This window comes from Rosa chinensis, chromosome 7 (assembly GCF_002994745.2).
Source record: "Rosa chinensis cultivar Old Blush chromosome 7, RchiOBHm-V2, whole genome shotgun sequence".
NCBI classification, from domain to species: domain Eukaryota; kingdom Viridiplantae; phylum Streptophyta; class Magnoliopsida; order Rosales; family Rosaceae; genus Rosa; species Rosa chinensis.
The window spans coordinates 39,471,309-39,484,696 of NC_037094.1; the positions used below are offsets into that span (position 1 = coordinate 39,471,309).

General features: G+C 38.9%; 1 protein-coding gene across 1 annotated transcript; it reads left to right on the forward strand.

Moving 5' to 3' along the window:
- Positions 1-5,765: 5,765 nt before the first annotated feature.
- Positions 5,766-11,602, forward strand: LOC112177918. The gene is made up of 8 exons (XM_040511442.1): positions 5,766-5,844; positions 6,009-6,016; positions 6,099-6,278; positions 6,588-6,668; positions 6,804-7,004; positions 8,718-8,848; positions 11,055-11,139; positions 11,597-11,602. The coding sequence occupies exons 1-8, from the start codon at positions 5,766-5,768 to the stop codon at positions 11,600-11,602; spliced, it is 771 nt and encodes a 256-aa protein (XP_040367376.1).
- Positions 11,603-13,388: the final 1,786 nt, after the last annotated feature.

Genomic DNA, 13,388 nt, shown 5'->3' on the forward strand with positions numbered 1-13,388 from the left:
CAAAGCTCTAAGGCGCTGAGTCAAGGACGCTCCACCACCATAGTAGAGACAAGTTCATCACCTTGTTGCTAAGCCGCTGAGGAAAGCTTCAAAATGTAACTATGACTCTACTTATAATTTTTGTTTCGGTTTTGTGTGTTTCAATTTGCGAGTTGTGTAATTGGAGACATGGAATTTTCAGAATATTTTTATTAATATTTTTGAGATTTTCAGTTTATTATTGAGTTAATTTCGAGAATTCTTTTATGATGCATGTTACAATATTCTGCCCTTTTACGTGTTTAGGTAATTTTCAGAGTTAGGTTAATAAGTTTGCATGCTAGAATAAATGTGAGAGTTCTTGTGTGTTTTCTTAATTTGCCAAGAGTAATTGTTATTTGTTAAGGCGCTGAGTTAAACAAGTAGCAATTTGTTCTAAAAAGTGGTAAAAACTATGTTCAATGGTTAAACGATTCTGAAAATTACGTGTTAAATTCTATGTGTAATGGTTAATTTGCACGTGTGAGTTGATTCGAGGGTTAGATAATACTACTAGTTAAGAGAATTACGCTGAGTGTTTTCGAAAATTAGTAGTATTAGGCTTGGTAAGGATTTTTCTGATCCAAGCCTACATTAGAACGAATCAGATAAATGGATTGATCCGCTGAGGCTTTTCATTTGAGCTCTTATCTAGGCATTAAAGATGGGCACATTTTTGTAGCATGTTGAAATGGATTTTCTGTTTTTACACTTAGTAATTTCCGAGTGGTATTGGTCTAGGTTAGGGAAGTCGATCATTGTATATAGTTTTATTTGTTTTGTTTTTATTTTAAGTAGATTAGAAACCAAATTCAAAAACCCCCATTTTATTCTTTTATTTGTTAATTGATCTTTTTGTGTAGGTGTACCCTACAATCCCCGGACTGAACGATCCCTGCTTATCCTATACTGACAACTACATTTTGCAGGGTTAAATTGTGAGGCTATTTCAGCCGCATCATGCTCCTCGGTCGGAACGAATGGGAAGGCAATCAGATTTGCATCCAACTTCTCCTTGAAAAAGTGCCGATCAATTTCCACATGCTTCGTACCATCATGTTGCACTGGGTTATGTGAAATTTCAATAGCTGCTTTGTTATCACAAAACAACTCCATAGCTCATTTTGGTTTGAACCCCAAATCACGCAATAAGTTACGTAACCATAACAACTCACATACTCCATGGGCCATACCTCTATACTCGGCCTCTGCACTCGACCTCGCAACCACTTTTTGCTTTTTACTCTTCCAAGTGACAAGGTTCCCTCCAACAAATGTAAAGTAACCTGAGGTCGATCTCCTATCAGTAATACAACCAGCCCCATCAGCATCAGTATAACCACTCACCTCCAGGCAATTATGTTTGGAGAACATAAGGCCCTTCCTAGGCAGGATTCGCACTACTGCATCCATATGGTCTTCACTTGGATTATGCATGAACTGACTCACCACACTCACTGCATATGCCAAATCAGGTCTAGTGTGGCCCAAATAGATTAATCTACCAACTAGCCTTTGATACCTGGCCCTATCCGTTGGGACTTGATCAGGGTACTCCGCTAACCGGTGGTTCTGTTCAATTGGTGTATCAGCAGGCCTGCAATCTAACATGCCTGTTTCTGACAATAAGTCTAAAACATATTTCCGTTGACACAAGAAGATGCTGCTACTCCCCCTGGCTACCTCTATCCCAAGGAAATATCTCAAGTCACCAAGGTCTTTCATTTCAAACTCTGAAGCTAACTGCTGCTGCAATCTCCTAATTTCCTCTCGATCATCACCTGTGATCACCATATCATCAACATAGATAATCAGTGCCGTTACTTTGCCCTTCTGATGCTTCAGGAAGAGGGTATGATCCGAGTTGCTCTGTTTGTAACCAAATCGCTTCATTGCCTGAGTAAAACGCCCAAACCATGCACGAGGGGATTGTTTCAAACCATAGAGTGACTTTTTCAATCTACACACAACATCCGTTTTATCAGTAGTCTCATATCCAGGAGGCAGACTCATATACACTTCTTCAGCCAAGTCTCCATGCAGAAAAGCATTTTTCACATCAAGTTGCTTAAGAGGCCAATCTAAATTAGCTGCCAAAGAGAGAAGCACTCTGATAGTATTGATCTTGGCTACCGGTGCAAACGTCTCATCATAATCTACACCATATGTCTGTGTAAACCCTTTTGCTACCAATCTCCCCTTATATCTTCTAGCTGAGCCATCTAAATCATGTTTAATTGTGTAGACCCATTTACATCCAACTGGTCTTTTCCCGTTAGGTAACACCACCAATTCCCAAGTGTGATTCTTTTGGAGGGCTTCCATCTCTTCTTCCATCGCTTTTGACCACTTTGGGTCTCTTAGAGCATCCTGCACTTTGTTAGGAATAGATACAGAGGAAATCTGATGCACAAACGACTCATACGACTTAGACAACCTATGTGTAGATACATAATTGGCAACTGGGTACCGAGACTTAGCTTTCAAACTAGGTTCATATTTCTTTGGTGGTTTACCACGAGTAGAATGGGAAGGTAAAATAGACAAATTAGGTTCAGGGATTACCTCGGGTTGACCTTCAGAACCTTGGAGATTTTGGCTCGAGGGAAGAGATGAAGAGGGAGAAGGTCTATTGTACTTACTGCTGCCAAAAAAGATGTCGTTCTGTCCTTGGTTAGAAATGACGTCGTTCTGTCCCAAAACAGTGTCGTTCTCCCCATGAGAAGAAACGGCGTCGTTCTACTCCAGAATACTACCGCCCTCGTTCTGCTGCTCCATCTCCCGAGCACCGTCGGTGGTCTCCTTCCCCAACGGCAGACCACCTCCACCTTCCAGCTCAATTCGTGGACCCAAGACAGGGGACCGCCTGTCTATTCCCGGTCGCCCATGCCAACCCGAGGCTATCGAGTTCTGCGGTTCTGCTTCAACAAACCGGCGACCAGATCGGGAAACCCAACCCAGATCGGTCCCTCCACCTTCTCCAAGAGTACCCAGATCGGTCTCTCCGCCGTCTTCAAGCGTGGCCGGTGGAGCTCCACCAGTTTCGGGGTCGCGGACTGCTTTTGCTTCTGTGTCTGCTCCCCCATCTGTTTCTTCTTCGTCTGCATTTTCTGTTTGTCCTTTTTTTTTCTTTTTTTTCTTCTTTTTCTGCAGCGCCGTTCCTTTCTTTTCCCTTTGTCCCTTCTGTGTCGTCTCTTTCTTTGTCTTCTATCTCTTTGCCATCGTTATCCTTTGTATTGCCAACACTGCCACTGACCATCTCTTTAAAAAATGCATATTGCTCCCCCTGAAGAGAAGGTTGCGTAGGAGAAAAATAGCAGGCATCCTCGAAAAAGGTGACATCCATCGTGACATAGAATTTTTGTGTAGGAGGATGAAAACACTTGTACCCCTTCTGATGGGTTCCAAACCCAACAAAAACACACTTCAAGGCTCGAGGTTCTAACTTCGAGCATTGGTTCGTAGGAATATGAACAAAGGCAATGCACCCAAAGACTCGAGTAGGAAGATAATGGAGAGAAGGAAGAGACACATGGGATGAGAGAACCTCAAGTGGAATCTGATTTTGGAGAACACTTGATGACATCCTATTGATAAGATGAGAGGCAGTGAGAACTGCTTCTCCCCATAAATACTTGGGCATATGTGCACTAAAAAGAATCGAACGGGAAACTTCAAGAAGATGACGATTCTTACGCTCAGAAACACCATTCTGTTCAGGGGTCTGAGGACATGTAGTTTGATGTATGATACCCTGTGTACAAAGATATTCCTGAAACTCGTTGCTCATGTATTCCCCCCATTGTCAGACCGAAAGAGTTTGATCCGACCATTATACTGTGTATAAATCATACTTTGAAAATTTTTGAAAGCTGGGAACAAAGCATCCTTGGACTTGAGTAAAGCAATCCAAGAAACACGAGTACAATCATCAATAAAAGACACAAAATAGCGCATACCAGAAGGAGTAGAATCCTATGAGGGTCCCCATAAATCAGAATGAATCAATTCAAAAGGTACAAGACTTTTATTTGAAACACTCAGAGGGTAGCTAACTCGGTGGCTTTTGGCCAGAACACAAGTTTCACACTTAAAAGATGACTCTGAAACACCCAAAAACAAAGAAGGCATAGACTTTCTCATATTACTAAACCCTGGATGACCGAGACGACGATGCCATAACCAGACTTCATCTAATCTCTGCTCAGAACTCGAAATCAAAGCTACTGGGGCCTTCTTCCCTGGTGTTATCCTTGCATACATCCGATCCAGATGAAACAATCTCCCCCTCAAATCTCCTCGACCAATTAACTCCTTTGTCTGAAGATCCTGAAAAATCACATACATGGGAAAAAAGGTCACAGAGCACTGAGATTCAGTATTTAATTGAGGAACAGAAATTAAGTGGTGTGACAAATCAGGAACATACAACACATTCCTAAGCTCTAAGTTTGGTGTGACTCTAACAGTTCCTATTCCTAAGACGGGAAAGGCTTCGCCATTAGCATTAGTAACTTTGGACACTGGTGGGGTTGAGAGAGAGGTAAAGAATGATTTATTGTAAGTCATATGATCAGATGCACTAGAATCAATAATCCAAGTATCTTCCCCAACAAAGTCAGAGACAAATAAAGCCTTACCAAACTTACCTCTTCCAACAAAAGAGACTGAAGCATTACCTGGCTTCTGATCCTTTTCCTCCATACCCTGGTAGTCTGGGTTCTGAATTAAATTTGCAGTAGTAGTACGGCCCGATTTATTCCAGGTATTTTGTTGATTAGGATACCCATTCAATCGATGACACTTAGACCTCCAATGCCCTTAATTCTTGCAAAAAGTACAAAACGGTCATGTTCCTCCTTGAGAATTTGATTGTGGTCGAAGTTGTTGTTGGGGTGGTGGTACATACTTTGACGGTGAAGGCTTAGATTGGACAGTGAGACTTGATAACTCCGAATGGATTGCTTTGGTGCTATCAAGTTGAGCCTCATCTTTGCGTATATATGCAAAGGCATCCTCAAGAGTAGGTGGAGTTCCACGTCTAAGCAACTCACCCTTTGCACTAGCATGCTTGTCATCAAGACCATGAAGGAAGATATGCAGCCTCATTAGATCCTTCTCTTCATTGTGTAACTTAATATCATCAGCATTCTTCATCTTATTGGGACGCCTTTGATCAATTTCCAGCCATAAGCCTTTGAGGGCAGCATAATATACTGCCACAGGCCGCCCATCCTGAGTCATCGTGAACGCCTTGGTATGGAGCTCATGTATTTGTGCAAAATCTGAGTCATTCAAATACAATTGCTTCAGAGTACTCCAAATTTCTACTGCAGTTTCACACCCAATGATTAATTGTACCACCTCATCCGTCATGGCCTTGTAGAGCACAAACATCACGGCACCATTGTGAGTTTCCCACTTTGTATATCCTACATCTTCTTCAACTGGTGTCTTAATCAATCCATTCACATATCCCATCTTGTCCAGACCGCAAAGATGAGCAGTCATCATCTTCTTCCAAGTACGATAATTCGTGCCATTCAGCTTGGCACCCCCAAATCCCCCTCCTGAAGATTCTTGATTCATAGATACCTCCACCTTCTGCACATCAGAAGTCACAATTTGCTTGGAACTTTCTTCTCCACCCATGATACCTGAACTGCAACAATCTTCTCCCTTTATATTGCGGAAGCAACGAAAAAACAAGACCAAAAATCCTAGATCGGATTCTTGGCTCCGATACCATGTTGAAACTAAGAGAACAAGAAGCTTTAGAGAACAAGAAGCTTTGGAGGATAAATTCTCACTTGTATTTTATATCTTGTACAGAGGCATATTTATACTACTTCATACAACCCTAATTCTAGACTAACAAGGAAAGTAATTAATCCTAATACTATACAATTGATATAATCCTATTCCTACGAGTATTCCTAAAATAACTTATGACTCATAACATCTTTCACTTGGGGAATTCACTTTGACAGGCCCAGAGGTGAGTTTCCATCTTACATGGTCTTTTTACTTTTAACTGTGCGATTGTCTCATTGCTGGGTTTTATTTTAATTTTTTTGAAGGGAGGAATCTCAGAGGGGAAGCCTAGTAAGATATCGGTTTCAGTCATTTCTTCAATCTCTGAGGTCTCATCCTCTGACTGGGATGCGTGCAGTTTGGATGCTACCGGCGCTGATAAATATAACCCATTTCTTACTCATGCTTTTCTTTCAAGCTTGGAACAGTCGGGTTCTGCAGTCAAGGTTACCAATCCTTTCATTTTTAACTTTGCCTTTTTTTTGTCTCCCTCGTTTTGTTTTAGTCATTTTGGAATCTGTTGTTCTTGACACTCAACGTATTCCTCTGGTCCTTTTTATTTGCTTATGTTGTCTGGAACCATGCAGACTTGTATCTTGGTTTTCTTCTTACTTTAACAAAATTTTGGTCTCTTCCAAGAAGAGTTGAAAAACTCCTTTCCCCTTAAGTTATCATGCATCATATCTTTCTGTTTTCCATCTTGTGTGAGTACCATTAATGAGTCTGCAGTACCAACACAATTGAATCCTTTTCAGGAAACAGGATGGAATCCAAGCCTTATCGTTGCCAAGGATGCAAATGAAAATACTTTAGGTGTTGTTCCACTTTATCTTAAAGGTTTAGCATCTGCTCTGTGCTTTATATGCAAGCTCTAATTTGTTCTTATATATATAAGGTGTGTGTGTGTGTGTGTCTATATATATATACCCAAGCTTATGATTTCTGCTGACTGATCTCTTTTATTGGTGTGCAGTCATTCTTATGGTGAATTTGTTTTTGATCATTCCTGGGCTGATGCATACTATAGTTTTGGGTCAAGATATTATCCAAAGTTACAATGTTGTGTCCCTTTTACTCCAGTAACTGGCCCAAGGATTTTAGTACGGAATACCTTGTTCAAAGATCAAGTTTTTGACATCATAGTTTCTGCTCTTAAGGATCTGACGGCCAAGGTATTGAGTTGCTCTATTTGTGTTGCCTTAGTATAGATCATACACTCAATGTTTTATTTTTCAGTGTCAACTACGGCATTTCCTGCAGCCTAGGCAGCTATGCTATCTTACCTACTTTCTGTTATTGGAAACAAGAAATTAATTAAAGAGAAATAAGATACAAGAAGTTACCCTATGCTTGTAGTCGAGACTTTTGTTTTTTCAATTTGTACTAGGAGTTGTGCATTGGATTCGGAAATTATTATCTTAATATGAAATGAAAAAATGACATGTACATGTTCAAAATAGATGACTAGTTATGTTTTGAAGAAATTTTATTTTCCTGAGCCTCTGTGCTGGTCGTGCTTTATTTTCTGGTATAAAACTGGTGTGAAGTCGTATTCTTTGTCTGACTGGAATTGTTATCTGAAGGCGTCAAAATCAGTGTGGCATAAGCATGGCTGATCGGCTGATCCTATAGAGTCATAGAAAAGGTTTCTTTGAAGGGACATAATTTGATACTTCGACTCGATTCTTAGAATGCAATTGCAGTCTTAATCATGTCATTTAGGTTTAAATGCCGAAATGCTCTCTGACTTTTAGTGCAAATTGTCAATCTCCTACCATTCTTTTATTAATTTAAATGTTCCCCCTTTCCGACTAATCCATTGCTTTCCATCCATTTTCCTGTTATCTCCATGTGATAGAATTTAAACTAATCTCATGAAAATGAAAATATAAATAAATCAAGAATTGAATATTAAAAATCTCTCCTGGATCCTCTCTCTAAGACCAAAAAGAAATGTTCCTCTCTCTCTCTCTCTCTCTATTCCCCTTTCTCTAAGAAATCTTCCGCAGCCGCAAAACAAAGATGGTGAGGAAGCATGAGAAGAAGTGAGAAGAGCTCTAGATGATTTTCTTTTAGGATTAGATTTGGTGATTAATTGATGCGTTATGCTCTAAGTAATGTCATCAGTCTCTTTGGTTCACTACTAGTAGCATTTTCTTGATTGTAGTTGTCATATAGCTTGGTGGTTTGTGAATCAAGAATGCTAGTATGTAGGCACATGCATGCACATGTTGTAAATGGCTACCAGGGGTCAAATTCTGGAGCTTCAAGGAACTGTAGCGATCTTCAAGGACCTTGAATGAAGGTCACAATTAGGCATCTGGGAGACTTGGACCGTCCAATAAGCTAACAGATGAACGTACATATTTGAATTTTCCGTGCTTTTTGTTGCTGAGGAATCTCAATTAAGCACTTAGTAATGGCGATACTTTACTAGAATAATTTCACTGAAAGATCAAGGATAAGTGGAAGAGAGAGAGAGAGTTGGCATGAAGTATTCGACATTTTTCACTGACGTGATTGCCATGTGACTGGAAAGTTGATGGAACACTGATTTTTGATGGAGAGGGAGGACATGACATTGACACGCAATAAAAGAACACAAGGGACTTTCTGAAATAAATAGTCGGGCTGGAGATCGTTGATTGTGACCCAAGTAGGGGGCATTTGTTATTTAGGCCCTTCACTGTATTGCGATTTTCCTAGTAATACTAATTACGATTACCGGAGCTTCTGCTATCCACTAACTACTAGTTAGTGGCTATGCAGTGGCTTGTGCTCTTTCTAACTTCTATTTTTTTTCTATTTTTTATTTTTTAACTGACTTGTGCTGTTTGCAATTCGCAATGCCCTGTAAGCTTATTCTGATTTGTGTCTTATGACAGTACCAGATTTCATCACTGCACATTAGTGACATTACCTTCCCATCTGAAAAGGAGTGGGACAAACTGAATGAAAAGGGGTTTCTACAAAGAATTGGAATGCAGTACCATTGGAAAAATCGTAATTATAAAAAGTGAGTAATGCATATAATTTTTTTTTTGTTGGTTTATTAATCATTCTAACATAGTCACTCCTAGTAATTCCAATTCAGTGTCTTTGTCATATTCCTTGAAGATTAATTTCTAATAGGAAATATAAAAGCAACATCTGATTAAGGGCGTACCACTCTAATATTAAGGTAATGTTAGGATAACACTGGAGATTACTAATGAATAGTTTCTATGGCATGTATATATTAGCCCAGTTAGCAGTAATCTGAGCAAAATGAACTCCTTTTCTTTCCATGAATCAAATATGTGGTTGTTTGGTGACTATTTCCTGAATAGTGACTTGCCCAGTGTCATCTTACCACTAGATAAACAAACCGGATGGATCACATACAAAGGAATATGCTAGGATATCCTTTAGTATTTCCCTTGTGCTTTTAGCATCTGTAAAAAATCGAAACCTTTTTTTTTTTTGCTTGCTTGCTTTGGGGGAAGGTGAGGGCGTGCTGCTCGAGCTCAAAGATTGTATGCGTGTTAAAGTTACCGTAATCATTGTGCATTAGTTTCACGTTATGGCTTATACTATTTGCCGACCTATAGTAGTAGACTGTTACGCAGTGTCTCATCACGGAACACGGATGCTGTCTCTGAATTTCTCAACGCAAACCCAATAATTTCATAAAAAGAGAGATCCTCATAGTTGGGGAGAGCCAGGAACATCTTAGCTGTGTGTGTTAGATGCATGTGAAGTACTTGATTGAGGGTGGGCCGGTGGGCTAAGTCTACTAGGTCTACATGACTTGGGTTATATTTAAAGCATTGTTCTAAAAATCTCTCTGGGCGACTGTCTAGGTCTCACCTAGGCGCTAAAATGTAGCCAGCCGCCTCGATTAGTCTTGGCGGCGCTTAGGCTCAGAATGTTTTACTTTTCAGATCAAATACTTAAAAAAACAACTTTTGATTTTTCAATACTCCTTATATACTTAACTTTTCCCCCCATGTTTTCAATCAATTATTGCTAACTTTAGTTTTTTGTTTTAATTAGACGCTTATTTATATGTTATTATAATAAAATTAAAATAGATTAAATACCTAATCCCCGCCTAAGAAATTAGACGCTAGGCCCCTCCCCACCGTCTGCCTATTTTTAGAACATTAATTTAAAGTAGGTAGAAGCCTAAGTAGTATTAAGCGTATGTCACAAGTTACCTGAGCTACATCTCAGATAAAACTAATCCAGGCTTGGGGTCACCCCATAGTATAGTACTATAGTGATCCAAACCATCTGTGTTTTAGATCTCCATTCAAGAATTGCCCCTGCAGGAAATCAGCAAAGTCAAGTGTGTGTCACCATTTGATTTCATACTGATAGTTTCGGTGTTTTCCGGACCCCCTCTGTTTGTCTCTATGTGTCATCTATTACATGAGTAAATAGCTTCTGCTTATGATTTAAACAATTAGACGAGTAAATAACCGTTTTCAAGTTATCTCAGCTCTTATGATTCCAAATCTCCAAATGCATTGGACTGTGGCCCCATTAATCTGGAAATTTCACTTTATGTGTCCATCATTACATAGAATTAGCTGGTTTTGGTCCACAGACAAGCCAATAAGGCCGCAGATTGCTTTGTCTCCCAAGAGGATGCGTCAGTTGAATTGGGATTCTAATCCGCCTTCCTCTTTTTATGTTTTGTTGTTATCAGATGCTTCCCATACCTCTACCCAGGCACTTGTTCTGTCTGGGTTTGATGTTGATAGTTTCTTTGTATCTCTGGTTCTTTTTTATTCAAGTCGTTTCTTGCCAAAAGAAAAAAAGGGCAAAAAAAATAAAGCCTCTGCTTCAGTTGATTATTTTGGTAGGGAAGTTCCTTATATGGGGACCTAACAAATAGAAGCTTTGGGTCATTAGATTGCGCTGAAGGCTTGGGTCATGGGTCATTATATATATATATATATATATATATATATATATATATATAATGAAGTTTAGGGCAATTCGTTACGCATACTTGAAGACAAAAGCATATTACTTTGCCAAAATAAATATCACTAAAGGTCCATCAGTATTATCATCACCACATTAGATTATATATAGAAGTCAAAAAATCAATACGACTTTGTGATCTTGTGATTGAATAGTTAAAAATAGTTAAAAATAGAACTTTGTTATTTGTGAACTTTAACAAAAAAATGTTGAATAATTAAAAATAGAACTTTGTTATTTGTGAACAGTTTTGATGAGTTCTTGATGGACATGAAGCAAAGTAAAAGGAAAAATATTCGTCAAGAGCGGAAGAAGGTTGGTCCTTTTATCATGGTTTCTTACTTTTTATTTCGTGTAATGAACAAGTTTATATAGAAAAATAATAAATAAAAGTTATGATGCAATCACTTGTTCTAGAAACTTGGCTTTCCTGTTAGATTGTTTCATGTTAGCAAACATCTAGATAATACAAAATGTGTTGCTTCTTGGGAGTTGTGACCAAGATTATGTGCATGAAGAAAGTTTGAAGACTTTGTTTTATCGGATGTCGTCAAAGGGACAATGTAAAGACTTTGGTTGAGATAATATTAACATTGAGGAAACACTTGTCAAAACTTAAAGTTTAAGTTTTGATAAGTTTGCACTTTAATCTCTCACTTAAACCTCTCCGCTTCATGTTTTCTACACACATTCAGTGTGTTTCCCGTCTAGTACATATGAACAGTGTCTGTGTTACTATTTCAGACAGAATAATACTTGCTACAAGATCTTTTTTGTTTTTTTTTGGCAGATCTAAGTAGCCCATAGGCCCACAGCCATGCACAAACCATTCCAAAGTTTTTGTTTTTATTCGTCTGAACTCAAGACCCTGAACCCGCTTCAGGAACCCAGGCTCATAACTGAGGGTCTCAAATTGATAAATTTAAGTTGACAAGTCCAGAGCCACTAGGCTTACTAGGGATTCATATTGCAAATGCAAAAGGAGGGTAAAGTCCATCAGTGTAATAGGTCTGCCTTACAGACAGTAAAACCCAAATAGATATACTAGCGTAGATGGAGAAATTTGTATGCTTAGTTGTCCATAACAGAACAAGTGGTAAATAATATCAATTGGTCAACTAACCTGGAGTTCTCGTAGCAATATTCCATCCGTCATGAAGTTGATGGAGCAACTTTTGCCTATCTTTTTGTCATATCTAACTTGATACCCAACCTCCTCACCCACGCTTACACCAAGCTCATATGCCACACGACTAGCAGTAGCATAGACTGCAATGCGATGGGGTTGAGTAACACCAAGGATACCACTTCCAAGAGGAGACACACTCGAACCAATGCCAACTTCATAAAGAAACTACACAATGCCAAACGAAATGGGGAGTTTATAAGTTTCAAAAGGAGTTGAACAAGGTATCTGGGAATGATTATTAGAATGACCAAGCACATAAAAAAAATATAATGAGGAAAAAAAAATGATAAAAGCAAACCACCTGTGGAACTTTGGTTGTTTTACCACATCCAGTCTCTCCGCGTATAATAACAGTGGAATTTTCATTTATGGCCTCCAATATCTCTTGCTCCATCCTTATAATAGGAATATCACTCCTTGCATTTACCACTTCAGGAGGTCTTGATACATGCTGCCTATTTTTTGGATCTTTCAGAATACTTGGTGCAGGAAGCTTTGAGCTGTAACTTGACTCAGGACTCTCTTCTACTTTATCCTGCATGAGATGCATCCCATACCTATGTAGTCAATAACAATATTGATAAAGCATCGAGGGATCACATAAGGACCAAATCACTCTAGATCAGATTTGATACCAAAAAAAAAAAATTGATCCAATCCTATAATCCAACAAATTATTGATAGCGTAAACCATATAAGATCCACTGAGTTGAAAAATTTACTGAAATAAATTAGGGGTTTACATGTAGAATAGGAATTCAAATTACACAAATATACTCAATACCATATCCAAAATGCACATGTGACGATTAGATGCAATTAGCTGACAAATGAATTCCTATATTTCAATACCATCATTATAGCTAATTATGCTTGGCAAATGCTCATGTAAGTATATTGGCACTTTCATATGCCTCTTCCCTAATCTCTTCCAACTCACAAAGATCAAGCTTCCGCTTCTCACCACAGCTTGCTTCCAAGTCAAAATTCAAAAATTTGATAGCCCACATAGCTTTGTGCTCAAGCTTGACTGGAAGGTGACAATTCTTTCCATAACATAAACAGAAGGGAGACATGCCAATAGAAGTCTTATATGCGGTCTGATAGGCCCATAAAGCATCATCAAGTTTAATGGCCTAATCCTTTCTAGAAGAGTTGACCGTCTTTTCCAATATCCGTTTAATCTCCCTATTTGACACCTCCACTTGACCGGAGGTTTGAGGATGGTAATGTGTGGCAACCTTATGCTTAACCCTGTATTTCTTCAACAAAGCATCAAAAGTCCGGTTGATAAAATGTGTCCCACCATCACTAATGATAATCCTAGGAGTCCCAAATTGAGAGAAAATATGCTCTTTTAAGAACTTGGTCACTACCTTGGAATCATTCTTCC

Coding starts and splice junctions, on each gene's coding strand:
- LOC112177918 (XM_040511442.1), top strand. CDS start 5,766: ATGTTGAAACTAAGAGAACAAGAAGCTTTAGAGAACAAGAAGCTTTGG. Junction 6,279..6,587: donor AGTCGGGTTCTGCAGTCAAG/GTTACCAATCCT, acceptor AATCCTTTTCAG/GAAACAGGATGGAATCCAAG. Junction 8,849..11,054: donor AAAAATCGTAATTATAAAAA/GTGAGTAATGCA, acceptor ATTTGTGAACAG/TTTTGATGAGTTCTTGATGG.